This window comes from Alligator sinensis, unplaced genomic scaffold (genome assembly GCF_000455745.1).
Source record: "Alligator sinensis unplaced genomic scaffold, ASM45574v1 scaffold444_1, whole genome shotgun sequence".
Classification (NCBI taxonomy): Eukaryota; Metazoa; Chordata; order Crocodylia; family Alligatoridae; genus Alligator; species Alligator sinensis.
In genome coordinates this window covers 2,295,217-2,311,399 of record NW_005841886.1, presented here as the reverse complement: position 1 = coordinate 2,311,399, position 16,183 = coordinate 2,295,217, and the positions used below count along the sequence as shown (strand labels likewise).

General features: G+C 44.5%; 1 protein-coding gene across 8 annotated transcripts in view; it reads right to left on the bottom strand.

Annotated features, from left to right (window-relative positions):
- Window positions 1-956: 956 nt before the first annotated feature.
- Window positions 957-16,183, bottom strand: part of TANC2 (tetratricopeptide repeat, ankyrin repeat and coiled-coil containing 2) — a 774,525-nt gene continuing 759,298 nt past the window's right edge. For 5 of the 8 annotated variants that reach the window (XM_025196865.1, XM_025196866.1, XM_025196867.1 and 2 more), the window contains 3 exons: window positions 14,092-14,238; window positions 11,087-11,187; window positions 957-8,918 (listed from right to left, as the gene is read on the bottom strand). In XM_025196865.1, coding sequence (XP_025052650.1) covers window positions 6,965-8,918; window positions 11,087-11,187; window positions 14,092-14,238 — 2,202 coding nt within the window. In that variant the 3' untranslated portion in view covers window positions 957-6,964. The remainder of the gene's footprint in view (window positions 8,919-11,086; window positions 11,188-14,091; window positions 14,239-16,183) is intronic. The other 3 variants (XR_003092631.1, XR_003092633.1, XR_003092632.1) reach the window with 3 other exon arrangements.

The following is a 16,183-nucleotide window of genomic DNA, read 5'->3' as shown; positions in this document are numbered from 1 at the left end:
GGGCTACCTCACTGAATTTAACTGTAGGAAGAGGTTGGTGCCTTGTATTCCTAGCAGTTTACCCCAGGTCGGTGCACAGGCATTAATAAACTCAGTTAAAAATGCAGTTATCCTGTCAGGGAGGGCCAGGAAGCAGCAGTAGTGCTGACCCTCAACCTCTCTCTAGCAGCTGTCCATTCTGGGGATGAGGGAGAAGGAGGTGGGGAGGAGGGTGTCAGTGCCCAGTGGTAATACAAGCTACATTCAGGTGCAATGCTGGCTGCATGTACATACAGCATCAAAGTAAAATCCTACATTTAGCTCCACTGCCTAGAACAGGGGTAGGAAACCCCTGGCATGCAGGCCAGAGCTTGGCAAATGAAGGCATTTTGCTTGGCATGTGCACCTTGGGGAAGGGACAGGGACTGCACTGCCACAACAAGGATCAGGTCCCTCACAGCTCCCCTGTTGTCTGCCCCTGGCATGCCAACATCTTATAAGTCAAGGTTGCAGGTGTTATTGGCACTCTGCTCAAAAACGTTGCCAATCCTTGGCTTAGGATCACAAAGCGGGCTGACAAGCACTGTGGCATTTCAGTGCAGCCCATTACAAGACCACTTGAAAACCAATATTAGACCAGAACCCCCATTCTGACTGGGGAACATTCCCTCTGGTGTCAGTGTTGGATTATTTATCCACAATGCACCGTGCTGGATGGGGCCTTCTCTGCAGGAGCAGGAGAATGGATACAATATGTTGGTGGTGGCCTGTGTTCCTCAGGGGAGCCACTCTGATGGAGCGAAACCACCTCTACTAGGTGCCATCTGGGGTAGTGGAAAACTCACTGTTGAAGCAGCCGCTGGATCTATTCTTCTGCTCCCAGTTTGCCCCATTCACTAATAGAGCACATCTAGTCCCTTGTGTGCACCAGCCTGCTAACAGTTTATTTTAATTCCTGTACAGCTGCGCCATGAAACCAATGCACACTCCTTAATTTCAGGCTGCAGCATGAGGAAAATAGCAGGCAAACTCTGTTTCCAAGTGTTAACCATTTATAAATAAGTACATTTTTTCATACATACAGTTCATTGTACAGATTACAATCTGTATACATTGGGGAAATGCATTCATTTGAACTTTTCACATCTATCTCACAGCTCACATGTACAGACAAGAAAACTCTGCTCAAGCAAATACAGCAAAGGAAAAAATAGTTTTTCTTTCCTTATACATGAGAGGCTGAGGGCCTCAGCTGAGTGCAGGGTCGCCTTACCCACTGCACAATATCACAACTGTGTGGTGTTCAATATATCAGTAGAGAGAACAGAACATGCATTGAATAATATACTGTACAGAGAAAGTCCTTTACATCAGAATTATAGAAAAGCTAAAGGAAAATTAAGTGTCTTAAAGATCTTCCCAGCAAGTGTCTTGAAGGATGGCAAATAGTACAAATCACCAAAGTGTATAGACTATACATATTTGTACTAAGTCAAATCTTCTTGGAAGTGAAGACAGAACAGAGACGAAATGCTGTAAATACTGTGGAAAAGAAAATGTGAGACAGAAATTACACCTTCGCTGCTGGAAGAGTCCACGCTGGAGTCTCTACGTTACTGGTATTTTGACAAAATGAACCTATGCACACAGTGTTGCTGTTAGTTTATCTCTAAACATTACTAATGGTGTCTGGTATATCAATGCAGAGCAAGGCAGACTGCAGCTAAAGTGACCTAACTTTACCAGCCTGAGGCTTTCTCACCCACCAGGAACAAGACTCCATGTGTTAGCAGTTATTGGAGGACAGGCCTAGTACTCTCCTTCCTTTGGACTGACCCATATGTACAAGAGATCAGTGACAAGCCCCTTTTCACAGTAGCCCTCCATTTTAATGACTACAGGAACCAAGATGCAGAAATGTCAGACTGGAACTGACTGTTTCCTGCTAAGTAGCATGACAGCAGTTAAGTGGTTGCTAGAAAATTAGGAGGGAAGGATACAGAATATTTATTTGGCTCCATTCACTTTAATGGTGACAATTGTGTTTGCTTTGTTTTCTCATGGGGATCTGTTGTGTATCAGGAAAGGTTCCAGTGCAATCCAGCTGTTGTCAGGAGTTGGACACAAACGAATCTTGCTAAATTATTGAGCCCTTTGTGGTTTGTATTAGAAAAAGTTTGATTGAATGAAAGTCCAGCAATTGTTCAAGTAACCCTGAAAAAGCAGATCAACCTTTGCCATTGTGCTTGTGTCCAAATGCATCCCCACCAAACTTTCCAGTACTGAGTAAAGGCATTTAACTCTGGAGGTCTCTGTGACATGTCACAGGAGGTACAGTAGCTCTTTCCCTAAGCCCTTGTTTAAATACCATTAATCTTGGTAGATGAATTGTCTGGAACTCTCAAAAGAAAAAAAAATGCAACAACTAAATAGCTTGTGACAGATCAGCAAGGACCTACCTCAGCATTTAAGGTGAAAAACTAGCAGGCACTCAGGCTTGCTTTGTTCTCTACATAAGGCATAGCTGGCACTTCGGTTTTAGCTAGACTTCTTCTGGGTAACCCTGAATAGACAATAGTCTTTGCACTAGGGAACTGAATTACTGGGAATTTAGCAGCCATCCTGGCAAGGACCTAATCCAAACTATGGCTTAGGTATGCATCATATGCACAAAAAAAGCATTTCCACCAGCCAAGCAAGTTGCTTTACAGCCATTTTAAAGGGGGGAAAATCTACTTTTCAAACCAGACCATCTGAACTTACCGTGAGCTTGATTCCAAAGGCCTTGGTCAGTCAGTAGCTGGCACAGCCTTCATCGCCTACACAAGAGCATTGATTTGAATCCAGCAACACAAGGAAACAGGTTGCCAAGCTCTCTGCTCCCTTGACCTCAGCTCTATAGAACACTTCCATCTCCTAAGCACCTAGATGAGCTGACAACTGGCTCTCAAGCCCTTTGATGCCACCCTGAAACCAGCAGCTAAGGATTTGGAGAGACATATACATATAGCTACTGCCCTCTTGCCTGAGGCCTTTCCAGCCTGCAAATCAAAAAAACCCAAAAACATCTGGGAAATGTGCTCAACAGGAACTTGACAAGCACCCGATTCCGAAAACTGGGACTTTAGGTCTATAGTGATGCATCGCTACAATAGAAAGGCTCTCAGGGCAACTTTCTGCAGAGTCCGAGAGCCATCTAGTGGCTGGTTTGGTCAAATACAAGCATTTGCTTAGGCATAGCCAACAGAATACATTCCAAGGAACAAATTCCTATGGTCTTAAGGTATCAAGAATCTGTTTTATTTGGTGCACCTACAAGCTAGCAGTGTGGGGATTCTCAAACTACCTGACTCCAACTAGGGTGCTGACTAGGGATGATGCTGGTAGTCTCAATTACTTCAACACCGTACCTGGCAAGTCTGACTGCCAGATGGGCTACTGCACACTGTCCTACTACACTTTCCTGAGTGGACAAGTTCATGAGATTTGCAGCTAAAATGAAGGAGTGAAGGGACAGTAAGCAAAATTACAGTCTTGTGCTCTATTGAGTTGTGGTTGGATAATGTACTTTACAATCAGGACCATATACAACAGAAAATACAAAATAATCTCCATTTTGCCCATGCCAAATTCCAATCAGAACTTCGAATGACACACAATATTTGATTTTCAAGTGAGAAGTATGTTCCTTACTGATCCAGTAACTAAAGCAACAATTATGTTTCAGCTGTCCCTAAGAAAATTGCTGGGGAAGCGCTTTAAAAAAATCACGGTAAATATTTTTGTATTTAAAAATTACTCAATCTTTTGATGCTTATATACAACTGTGAGTTCTTGTGCTATAAATGTTATGATTCATTGCATCATTTCTTTTTTCTTTTTTTTTTGAAAAATACACTGAGACACAAGAGCTGTTCTGCTATTTTCTAATGAAGACACTAGTCACGCTTAAATATCCAGTATTTATCATAGTAACAAATTCAAACAGTAAAGTGCACCCATTTACAGAAAGAACAGATGGTAAACCATTAGTGCAAGAATTCTGTGAAAATGTAACACATGGTGTTGTGAAAAAACCCTGCAAACTGCAGTATTTAAGCCTTGTTTCATTTTTGTATTTGTGTTAAAGTGTGAGCTGTTTTTGTTGTTGTTTTGTTTTCCCTTACAACATCTTCATAAACCCAAAGTTGTACATGTAAGTGCTTGTTAGGGGACATTTCTAAAGTACAGTACTGGAATCACACGGCAGTGAATAGCGAAGCAAAGCACAGTCAGAGTTATTACAATGGCATTCTCTTCAACAAGGATCATTCCATTTGGATTCTCTGATAACAAGGACATTGGAGATGACTGGCTTATGGCAGTAGCACATCTTGTTTAACTGTAATAAAAAAAGGGAATGGGCTGGATTTGGTTACTTTGTCCTTTCAAAAGAAACTACCAAAGATAGAAAGCCACTCATTTGCTCAGGAAAGCTGAGGGAAGGAAGGCCTGGAACAAAAACATGACGCTATTCAAAAAAACCCATTAATATACAAGTTCTAGCTAACTAGGTGCACGGTATGCAGATTAAAATAATCAGTTATTCCTTATAAGGCAGAGCACACTTCTTAAAAAAGAGAGGAACAAAAAAGTCAACATCCCTTTCAAAGAGAGGAATAGTGCATGCACATTCCTATTTCCTCATGGCCTCATACAAACAGGCTGGGAAGGAGGCATAAGTATCTGGGGAGGCTCCCAGTTTTATAACCTGCTTTACAGATCCCTGTAATAAAGCAAAGGGTAAGAATTGTGTTGTACCTTCATACCCCCTTGGGAAAGAAAAAAAACCCCAAACCCCAATACAAATACTGGCTTGGACAAATAGAAAATAGACCCATAAATATCTTGAGTTAAAGAAACTTAATAATCCCCAAACAACGCAGAGGCAAAAAAACCAAGAGTACTTTCAGTCGGTCTGTGGGACACGAGCCTGACCTGTCCTGAGGCCTGTGTGTCTCCATTTGGTCTAAGCAAAATAAGTAAGCAAATTACAACAAACTGCGCTGATCCGCTTCACAGCTTCACGCAAACAAAAAAGCTAATCAGAGCCAGAGTTTGCTAAGTGATTCAGGGCCAGACCCTTGCCTGGCATAAATCAGGGTAGCTGCACAGAAATCACAATATAGACATGCCAATTGACTCTAATGTCGGATTGGCCCTTATTTTGGTTCAATGATTCCTTCCTTCAATGACAGGTTCACATAGCCCTTTGGAAACAGAAACATATTTAACTTCTCTCCCTCGGAGTCGCTTCCCATTCTGTTTTTAAGAGTTGACATGAACTAGCTTCAGTGTTAGGTAGCAGGCACTATTTGCTTTAAAACAAGTTACAGTAACAAACTTCTTTTCCACTCACCTGGCTGTTTGCTCTTAGTCACTGAAAAGGTAGATTATAAAATGCAACTAACAAGAAATGTAGAACAGGCTCAGAAAGTCTCCTCTATGCAAACAAACCTTCAGAGACTACTTGGAAAGCTCTGTAAACCGGGTTTTGGAAATGTCCCCTGCTTTTTCACACTGCCTCAATACTAGTTGCATCTAATTAAAGAAAAGAAAAAAAAGATATACCCCAAAACAAATTTCCTGAAATAGATCACATAAATTAATTATAAATATTTCTCTTTTAACTACAGGTCCTTAAAGAGCAAAACATTGCCTCTAGCATTTACAGGTATGGAACACAGCAACTGCTTTACAAAATTCCAGGAACAAATCTGGCAGCTCTAGGAAAACACCCATTTTTATTCCTTCTTCCCTTTGAGGAGTGCAGCCCCTCACTACAGCACACAGATTCCAAAGAGCAGGTGCAAACAGAAAGGAAATGGCATGGCAAGGCTGTGTTTTCAGAAGGACTTTACTGATGTGACTCCTCGGCCACTTTCGGTCTTGGGAACCATCATGTCGCTTTGGGCATCACGGGCAAAGAAAGACTGAAGATTTCCTTCCTTAATTAAGCTTTTTCCCATCCCATTTTTCTTTTGAGCCAAACCAAACTAAATCAAATTCTTAAATTGTCCTGGTGAAAACATGGTGTTGGTGCATATGTGAAGTGCAGTCATCTGCTAACAGTGTGAAGGAAAGGTTGTGGTAATCTCAGTTTATAAAATGCACAAGATGGTTTGAGCCAATTACCTGGGCTGATTAAGATGCATAAAAGGGGCCAAGTTCAATTGCTTCTCGACACATTTTTAAAATGCCTCAGAGTGAATCGGTGCTGTGGCATTTGGAACACAACTGTCAAAGTCGCGCAGCATTTTGTGGTCCCCACCCATGCTGGCAGATTACATCATTAAAACGAACAAACAAATATAATTCAGATTAAAATTCTATAAACCAGATAAAGCAGGATGGTTATTATGCATAGCTACTTAGTATTAAAACAAATCAAGCCCCACTCTGTGCGGGTAATTAGCTCTTTGTAATTAGCAAGGAGACAACTGGGAAGAGGAACGTACTGGTTGTCTAGGGGAACACTGGACAATGCACTCTGTAAAGGCTGCCACAAGTCTAGGCCAGTTCCCACTAGGAATTTTCTTAATTTCACAAGATCTTATTAAGCAGACAAAAGAGACCAATTTGAATTGAACATGATTGTCTCTTGAAAAGAGCTGGTTACCTCCCACTGTGTAGGGGCTATATTGGGATTAACCTACACCATATACTAAAATATCCTGATTGACAGCTGAAAACTGTGAGGGAACTCAGTTTCAATTGGGCAAACAATACTGGCTTGTTTGATGTTGGCTTCACAGTCAGCTGGATAACAAAGGGCTTTGAGCACGTGCATGGCTGGCTGATCACCACATAGCAATTACAGGAGAAACTTGGTCATGAAACTATCAAATAGAAATTAAAAAATAATAATAAGAATACTAATATGCATGAAAATCAAGCCCAGAAGTGTGCGCTGAAAACATAAGGGTCTTACTCCAACAAGTGTCATTTACACGTTAGACTCCACAAACGGTCTCTTTGGTTTGATAGGGGATGTCTGCCCTTGTCTAGAGTCCCTGGAAAGCTGCCTGTACAGGTTGTCCTGGTAGGCCTGTGCAACAGGCAGTGTCCTAGCCACCTTAACATCTGGATACGAGGAGGCTTGACTGACTCTCTCTAAAAGATCTCCTCGGGACCCATTGGCCAGCATCCCATGGGGGCTGTAATAGTCTTCCTCTAACAAATGGCCATTCTGTGCATTGTTGGTTTTGTTATAAAAGGCAATGTTGCTGATTGAAGAAGGTGGGCTAAATGATTCTGGCTGGGGAAGGTTTCCAGGAGATGTAGGACTAATAACAGTATCCACGGATGACACAGCCCAGGTCCGGTTCTGTTGATGGAGATGTGGGTACTGTTGAGTCCGAGCTGTTTTGTCTATGATTCCCATGAATGGCGTGGTCCTGGAACGGGCTGGCTCACTGGGGTAACCCCCCTGAGTTGGAGAGACTGGTGAAAGCTCATCGCATGATCTGTCATAAGCTGGCTTTAGAGGGATCTCCATTTGCTGAATAGAAGCAGAAGGGCGGAAGTTGGGAGTCAGGTTGGAAGTGGATGAGATGCTATTGCTAGAAGGAGAGAATCTGAGACCAACACTTTGAGAATGAAGCAGTGGTCTTGGAGTTGGTGGGTGAGGCTTTATTTCACTGGGGTTGACTGTAATTGGCCGCCTTATTAGGTGAGAAACCTCTGGAGAACCAAGCTGGCTGGAGGGAAGGGAGGAGCGTTCCAGATCAAGCTTTGAGTGACAGACTGGATAATAGGAAGCGGACTGACTGCGTCCTATTTGAGGGGTTTGACTATATCTCATCCCACCTCTATATGCTGAGGAAGGCCTCTGTGGAAGATCTTCTTTAGTCAGTCCTCCATGCTGGCAGATTGCACCTGCACTAAGGCTGGCTTGAACATGTTGCACTGGCCTGCTATCCCCTACTATTCCACCAATTGAACCCTGGTAGACCAACCTACTTTGCCCAACCCCCATTTCTCCTGATGTTGACTGGTATTTACTGGCCATAGAATGGGCCACTTGGCCATAAGCACCAGTTGGAATCACAGTACTAGAATGCACTGCAGAGCTTGGCTGGTTGCTTCTGACAATCTGTGCCTTGGCCGGCTGTAGTCTGAGCCCTTGCTGTGGGACTGCGACAGGAAGCTGGGGCATTTGGAAGGACCTCTGCGTCATTTTGGACAGTGGAGACTTTGGTCTACCAGGAAGTTGGCTAACACTAGGTTCTTGCTGGTAACGTACTGGGGAGCCAGACTGTGACCGATATACACTCATACTTTCTGCAGGAGGGCTGGCACGATACTGGGGACCTCTACGGAGGGGCGAAGGTGGTGGACTTTGATACTCTTGCCCTTGGCCTCCAACAGGAGGTGGGCTGAAGCGGTAGGAAGAGCCCTGATGAGCAGGAGATGTATGTGGTGGACTAGGTCTGTAATGAGAGTTCTGGTGTGTTGGAGACAGAGCAGGAGAAGTGGACTGGTACCCTTGTCTTGTTGGTGAACCCATAGAGCTATTAGACCTGAAGTCAAAGACTTGATGAGAACCAAGAGGTGAGCCAGAAATATAGGCTGAATCCCGGTGGGCAGGGGATGGGGGTGGGCTCTGGATGATGGGGAGCCCTTGGCTTGGTCTCGACTCTGTCTGTAAGCCAATGGAAACATTTTCTACATCCTGCTCAAGATACTCCTCTTCAAAGATGTCTTGCACAGAATACAGTTCTTCATGCTGGGCTTCAGGTTCTGGCTCCACAGGGGGTGGTTGTTGCTGTTGCTGTTGCTGCTGCTGCTGCACCTGTCTGCACTCTTCCTCCACTCTCATCAGCAGCCGCTGGATCTCACGGTTGTTCGGACACAGCTTGATGGCCTCGTTCAGGTCCTCCAGGGCTGCTGAAAACTGCCTGCTTGACAGAGGGACAGAAATGAGAATGGAGTTACTCTGGATTTGGGTGAAGCATTTTTGGGATGCTACAGAGCTCAAGCAGCTTGTCTGTTGTTCTTAGGGAAATGCCTGGGACCACTACAGCTGGCTGGGTTCCTTAAGCTCTGCCTTATGTGTGTCTCTCTTTGGTTTCTTTACCCCAATTGAAGAAAACACAGTTAGCCATTCTAGGGAGGAGGGAACACACAACCAGGACAGCAGGACCCACTCTAGTAATATCCTTTTGGTGGTAGAATGCTTAAAAAATTAATCAATTACTCCTCACAGCACCCACATGAGCTTTGTCAGTACACTGCCCCCACTTTATGGAAGGGGACACTGAGGTGTAAGTATTACCCAAGAGCCAAGAAGCTCACCATTGGTGTCAAGAAGAACAGGTGAGAACTATTTCAGATTAACCCAATGGCAAATTTAACTGCTTCTAACTTGTTCTGAGGCCAGGCAGTGGCAGGGACTGGCATTACAACCCAGGGATTTCCATGGCCAATGAATTAGACATGGCTGCCTCTCGGTTTTTGCTTTGGATTGGGCTCATGTCTTCAGAACAGAGGGAACACGGCAGGAGGAGGTCCCAGCATTTGCAAGGCTGCAAGGCCCTTGTGAAGGATACTTGTGACTGACACTGGAAAGGCTAGCCTGTGAGGAGTAGCAGGGTAGGGTACGTGGGGAGGTGGGTTGTCATTTACAGGGACACTGTTTACTTTTGAACAAAAATGTTATCTATTGTAACATGATTGTGAGCTGGTGGTGAATCATCTCCAGATCTGACACACCACTTTTTATAATGCTCCAGTTCACTGCCCTGCCACAAATAAAGAACCCACCCACCCCTCCCAATACCCCGCAACGCTTGTCTATGCTGGGGCAAGACCTGCTCAAAGCTAGGTGTGAACAGGAACAGCAACATGCTCCCCAGACCTAAACTGACCTATGCTGGTGCACTAATAAGGAAGTAAACCAAAAAAGCCATATGGGTGCCTGTTTCATTCAAGAAGCAGGAGCATCATGCTGCTTGGATGGGGGACAGAACTAAAATCCACTAGAAAAGGTCTTCTATTTTTAAGCTTCTATAGAAGTGTTGTAAATAATGGAGAGCACAAGCATTAAAGGGAAGCTAGAAAGTGTCAGTCTGGTTCAAATTGCAGGACTTGTTTCTGGAATAGGTCACGGGGTTTAACTTCCACATCAAGATTCAAGCTCACTGCCATGCAGTACTAGCTAGGGTAGATACACAGTTAAGCATGTTGTTAGCAGGATGAGAGATTAAACTGTGGTGCCTTCTATTTAGCTACGATGCTTATGCAGGTGGACATTCAATGTCCTCTGGCTATTGGTGGTTTTCTGTACTGTCATGCAGGACACTCTCAATTTGTGGCTGGTGTCTTGATCCACTGACTGAGCAGAGACAAGGCATTATGCAATGGCAGTGTGCTCAGCCCCTAAGAAAGTGACTCTAAAGCAAGACTTCTTACCAGTTCAGGAATGGCACTGATAGGTTCTGAAGACAATCTCAGCTCATCTCCCTGGGTCCTGGGAGATTAAGAAGGGAATCCCTAAGGGATCCATTTGAAGTGCTGAGAGACCAGCATTCCAGCTGTCTAAAAAAAAGTCATTCTAGGGCTCAGCTCTGTCCATGAGCTATTGCTGAAAGCAAGATGGCAGGCATTCATCTGCAGTCACTGCACTACTAGTTATAGATTTCTGCCTTGCTTTGAGACAGACAGATTTTCTGATTTTTAAGGCCAGAAGGGACCACGGTGATCACTTTCTCTGTCCTTCTGCAGCACACGGGCCGCAGGACTTGTATTAATTAATTCTTGCGACAAGTCCAATAGCTGCCGTTGAACAAGATCTTGTAGAACATCCAATCCTGATTTTCAGGTCCTGAGTACGTTCAAACACTTAACTATGATGAGCCTCTCACATTTTTACATTAAAATGTGCCCCATCTGGGTTACAAAATCAGGGAGGTTGTTGATTTGGGTTTTGTTTCTTAACAGCTGCCCTAATGAATGTCCCTTTGCGATATGTTCTTACATATCTAGTTTTGCATGGTGAATGCCTACACCGAGGTGCCCAGACTTGCCAAGAATAGCCCCTCTCACTTTTCTCTCTCTCTCTCCTCACCTGCTGCTGCGTTTGGCCCTTGCTCTTGCATAGTAAGCTTCATAAGATTTCGGTTTCAGCTCCAGTGCTTTAGTGGCAAATTCCTCCGCCATTCCAAAATCCTGTCATTACAATAGGTGTGTAGATAAGTAATTGAATATATATATATATATAAAAAATGATATAAAATATATATACAACTTGGGAATAAAACAAAATTATATGGACATTGTTTTTGCATGTATAATTGGAAAACCTGATGGCACTTGGTATTCTGAACATGGATCAGACACCCCGATAGCCAGAGCTACAATGGTATCTGGAGATTCAAAGCGCTTTCACAATGTTAGACACTGTACAGTAGACATTTACTCTCTTTTCACACCTCTGGGGTCTCAGGTAAGTGCATGCAGCCCCTTTTAAGTGGCCTAGCTCCTTCAGTAAACAGTTAGTCTCATGGAAGCTGGAATGGAACCTCATGGAGGATTTTTCCATAGTTGAAACCACTAGGAGACCCTTCCCCACTTCCTTTTCCTCTCTGGCACGTGCTCAAACACTTGAAAGGGGAACTGCACCAGACTGCTCTTGAAGGAAAGGAATATTGCCTGTGTAGCCAGGTGCAGGAATATATAGTCTAAGATCCACTCCACAGTGAATTTTATCTCACTGCCCTCTTTTCTGCTCCTGTCTCCTGCATTTGGAGACTATTTAGAAGATGCTTGTTTGGGAATGCACAGAGGGGGGATAGAATGGAATTCAGGCCGGTTAAAACACTTTTGTGTGCCATGGCTATGAATGCAACATCATCCAGAATTGTGGAATTCTTCCCTACAACAATCCCTTCTCCTTATCTTCCTACTGCCTTTGAGCCTTACCACAGAGCTCATCTGAGCTCTTCATAAGAAGCCTGCTTCCTCGTGGGTTAGCTTTAGTATGGTGACTGAATGTCTGTCCCACTGGGCCATGAATTTGAGCTAAAAATCTAAAACATTCTAGGCTACAGCACTAAATGAAATTACATTGTGATTAAAAAGTAAGTGAGGCAAGCTCTGCTCTGCTAGAAATGGGCTTTGTTACTGCCCCTGGGCTGTGGTTTCTAGCAAGTATTACTTGGAAAAGTAATTACTTGGTGTTACATACAGTGCCTATGGAAAGCAAAGGACTTCTATGAAACACAACTATATGTGTATTATTTGACAACTAATACACAGTTCCCAGACTGTGGGTCTGGCTTTTATTTCTACTGTATGTGGTCCATGCAGCACTCTTAATAATACACCAGTTAATTAGCCATTCCAAGTCAAGGCATTTGTATCTCATGAAAACAAAATCTCTAGAACAGATCTCTGCAGAAAGCTTCCCCTTGTGGGTTTAGCTTCAGTTCTATTTCACTAACTCTACAGTTTGATATAAATTTGTATTGAGCATATCAGAGTCAAATTATTAAACAGATTTTTGCATCCAAATATATGGAGGGGGGAAAAAACTTATTAACAATGAGGCACAGACACTGATTTTAATTAGTCCCTGCAATTCCAGCCACGCATCTGTTGTCTATGACAGTGGTGCTCAATCATTTTGCCTAGCAGGCTGGAAGGGCAGTGCCTGGTCTGACTGTGGGCTGGATGGCTGTTTTGATCCAGCGCCCGGGGCCAGCACAGCAGCCACCATCCAGCCAATGGGAGCTGGGGGGGAAGCCCAGCAGAAGTTGGGGGGAGAGGGAGAGGGAACGCAGGGCCGGATGAGACCTGGTGTTCCCTATGTGGGTAGTAAGGGGGCATGACCTGGCCCCATGCGGGGAAGAGATTATGGTCCAGCCTCATGGGGGGGCAGGGAGGGAAGAGGATATGACGTGGCCCCACGGGGGGAAAAAAGGGGTTGTGGCCCAGCCCCAACCCAGCCCTGCAGGGGGAAGGGGGCATGGCCTGGCTCCGACCAGGCACACAGGGTTTGGGAATTTGGCATGAGGGAGGGTGGTTGTATTAATGGCCATTGCTCCCCCACCACCAAATTTCCTGACCCATGGGGAACCCCGCAGGACAGATGCAATGGCTCCACTGGCCACTTTCGGCCTGCAGGCCAGAGGTTGAGCACCCCTGATCTATGACACTGAACTGGTGATGCAGCCCAGGGGTTAGATGACTTTGTGACTAAGTCATGGGTGCAAAAAACTGTAGCAGCAAATACATGCCCCTGCCATCTCGGGCCAAGAAAGGCAGTCCCAGCTAAAGCTAAACTGAAAATCTGTCTCTTAACGTGCAGGCTTAGCAGAAAGTTGGCTTGTTTACAGACAAGCTAAGCTTTTAGTTGTTGTCTGCCTGTTATGTTATTTGCAAGTTGGCATTAAGGTTTTACTTGCCTCCTGCACAGCTGAAAGAAATGAAGGCATCATAAAGTCCTCTCCCTCCCATTATAACCTGGCCCGGCACAGAGATTGAATGAAGACTTTCATTTCTCATGTGAAAGGAGGGGGATGTGACATTTAGCTCTTCTGGAGGTACAGAAACACTGCAGAAGATTATCCCTAGACACAGCTAAATTAGCGCAGGGAGGAGGACAGGGATATGACAATTCTGGGAGGAGGCAGAGCATGTGTGGGGGAGTCTCAGGATGAGTCACTGCCCTGTGGAAGTGAAAGCTCCCTAAACATATGCTCCTTCTTTTAAATTCATTTGTATGCAAGTGATCACACCTCCTAGCTCCTCCTCTCATCACTGCCCTAAAAAGTAGAAAAATTCACTACAAAAACTCTACCCCAAATTCATATCATCATCAGAAGAGAGTAATAAAAAATTCAGAATGCTATAAATATAGCTATGAATTTTTAATTGTTTGAAATGAATATTAAATCATGACTTTATTTCTTCCGAATTATAAATGTCAGTGCTCTGTGAAGGACAACCAGGTTACAAAGAGGAGACATTTCAGAGGCCATAGCAGAACTACGGGTAAGACACGCTTTATTTTGCGCAGGCAGGAAGCTAGCAGATTGCTTGGAAAGACCTCAAAGGGCGCGTGCAACTTACATTCATTTTCCTTCGACATCGGGAGAGGTTAAGGAGGAGTGACACTTTCAGCTCACGAAATGTTTTCAGGTCTTCTCCAAACCCTTCTCTGGGGAACTTTTTCAGGGCATACTGGTAGCGCTGGGCAGCTTCTTTCACTTTACCTTTCTGATAGAAGGAAAACATGTCAGAGTACGCCACTGTGCCGATTTAAGAGCTGCAGCTGCTTGCCAACCGCAGCAAAACAATTTATTAATAAAATGAGTGTTCCGTGTGGTTAGGGTGCTGTGTCTTCACCGCTCACCTCCTTTTCAGAAAGAACAGCTTGAACATTTGATCAAGGGAAGAATTTCTGAAACCGAGATACATCCTGCAAGAACAACTCTCCCAAATTCACATAGGGTTCCCAAGTTCTTCATGACGGTAGAAAACAGCAGAAGCTTGGTAGCAACAGAAATCAACTTAGAGTTATCCCTGCTTTCTTGAATCTAGTTGCCACTGCATTCTCTACAGCATGACACCCTAGGCGGCACTCCATCAGTTCTACAAATGTCTGAACATCTATTCTTACTTTGTCTTGAAAGCAAACTTGTATCGATTGCCTATACTGATGGTGACTCATATCAAATTCCCGGTTTTTGTGATGTAAACAGTTTCCCTCTTTGAAAAAGTTTTTTGGAACTCTTGGAAGTTAGCTTTCTTTAGTACGTGAAGTATCATGCTCTTTCGGGAGGTGATACCACGGAGATCAGTTAGGAACACTTCCCAAACAGTATTGTTACACAAAGTGGAAAACTGTACAACGTCTGCAGACTGGTGTCACACTTTGCAGGTCTGCCAACAACCATGTGGTAATTTGTTCATATTGCAAGCTCAATAACAAACACCCCAATTAAACTAAATAGTTTTGAGGGGATCACATACAAGACAGGGTTACAATGTGGATGGCTGCAATTAATCCAGTGGATGGCTGCTTTTTAACATATTTATTAATGACTTGGATGAAGGGGTGGAATGCTCTATGATTAAGTTTGTGGATGATACCAAGCTGTGGGGAGATGCGCGCACACCAGAGGGTAGGGCAAGGATCCATGGTGACCTAGACAGCCTGGTTCTGTGGGCTGATCAGAATCAGATGAGGTTCAACAGGGAAAAGTGCCAGCTCCATCTGGGAAGGATGAAGGACCTTCACCATGACTATAGGATAGGTGGCATCCCATTGGCTGGCACAGTATCTGAATGGGACTCAGGGGATCACAACTGACCAGAAGATGAATATGAGCCAACAGTACGATGAAGCCGCCAGCAGGGCGAATTGAACTCTGGTGTGCATCAGCCAATGTGTTACCTACAGATGCAAGGAGGTGCTTCTCCCTCTCTACTTAGCATTGGTGAGTCCACAGCTGGAGTACTATGCCCAGTTTTGGGCCCTGCACTTCAAGAAGGATGTGGATAAGCTTGAGAGAGTGCAGGGAAGGGGCACCTGCATGATCAGAGGCCTGGAGGATGGGCCCTATGAAGAGAGACTCTGGGAACTGAGCTTGTTCGGTCTGGGTAAGAGGAGGCTACAAGGAGATTTGACAGCCACCTACAAATATGTTAGGGGGAAGCACCAAGATCTGGGGGTGCAACTCTTCAGGAAGGCACCCCTTGGGAGGATGAGGACCAATGGACACAAACTAACAAAGGGAAGATTTAGACTGGACATAAGGATGAACGTCTTCTCTGTGAAGGTAACTAGAACCTGGAACACACTCCCAGCAGAGGTAGTACGGTCGCCATCCTTAGAGGTGTTCAAGAGCAGGCTGGATAAACACCTTGTTGAGCTAGTTTGGACTCATTAACCGCCTGCCTATGGCAGGGGACTGGACTTGATGAACTCCCAGGTCCCTTCCAGTCCATTGATTTTATGATTCAGATCTGTGGATCAAAAGGTGACAGGATATAGAAACAAAGGTCTTTCCTCAAACGAGTTTGGTAAAGAACACTTTCTGCTGTGTTTTGTTTCCCTCTCCAGGCTTGTCTGCATCATGGTGGTAGTTGCTCTGGCTAGGATAGGCTTGAGCAGGCCCAGCTCACTCATGACTGTAGGCATGTACAGGACTCAGAAGTG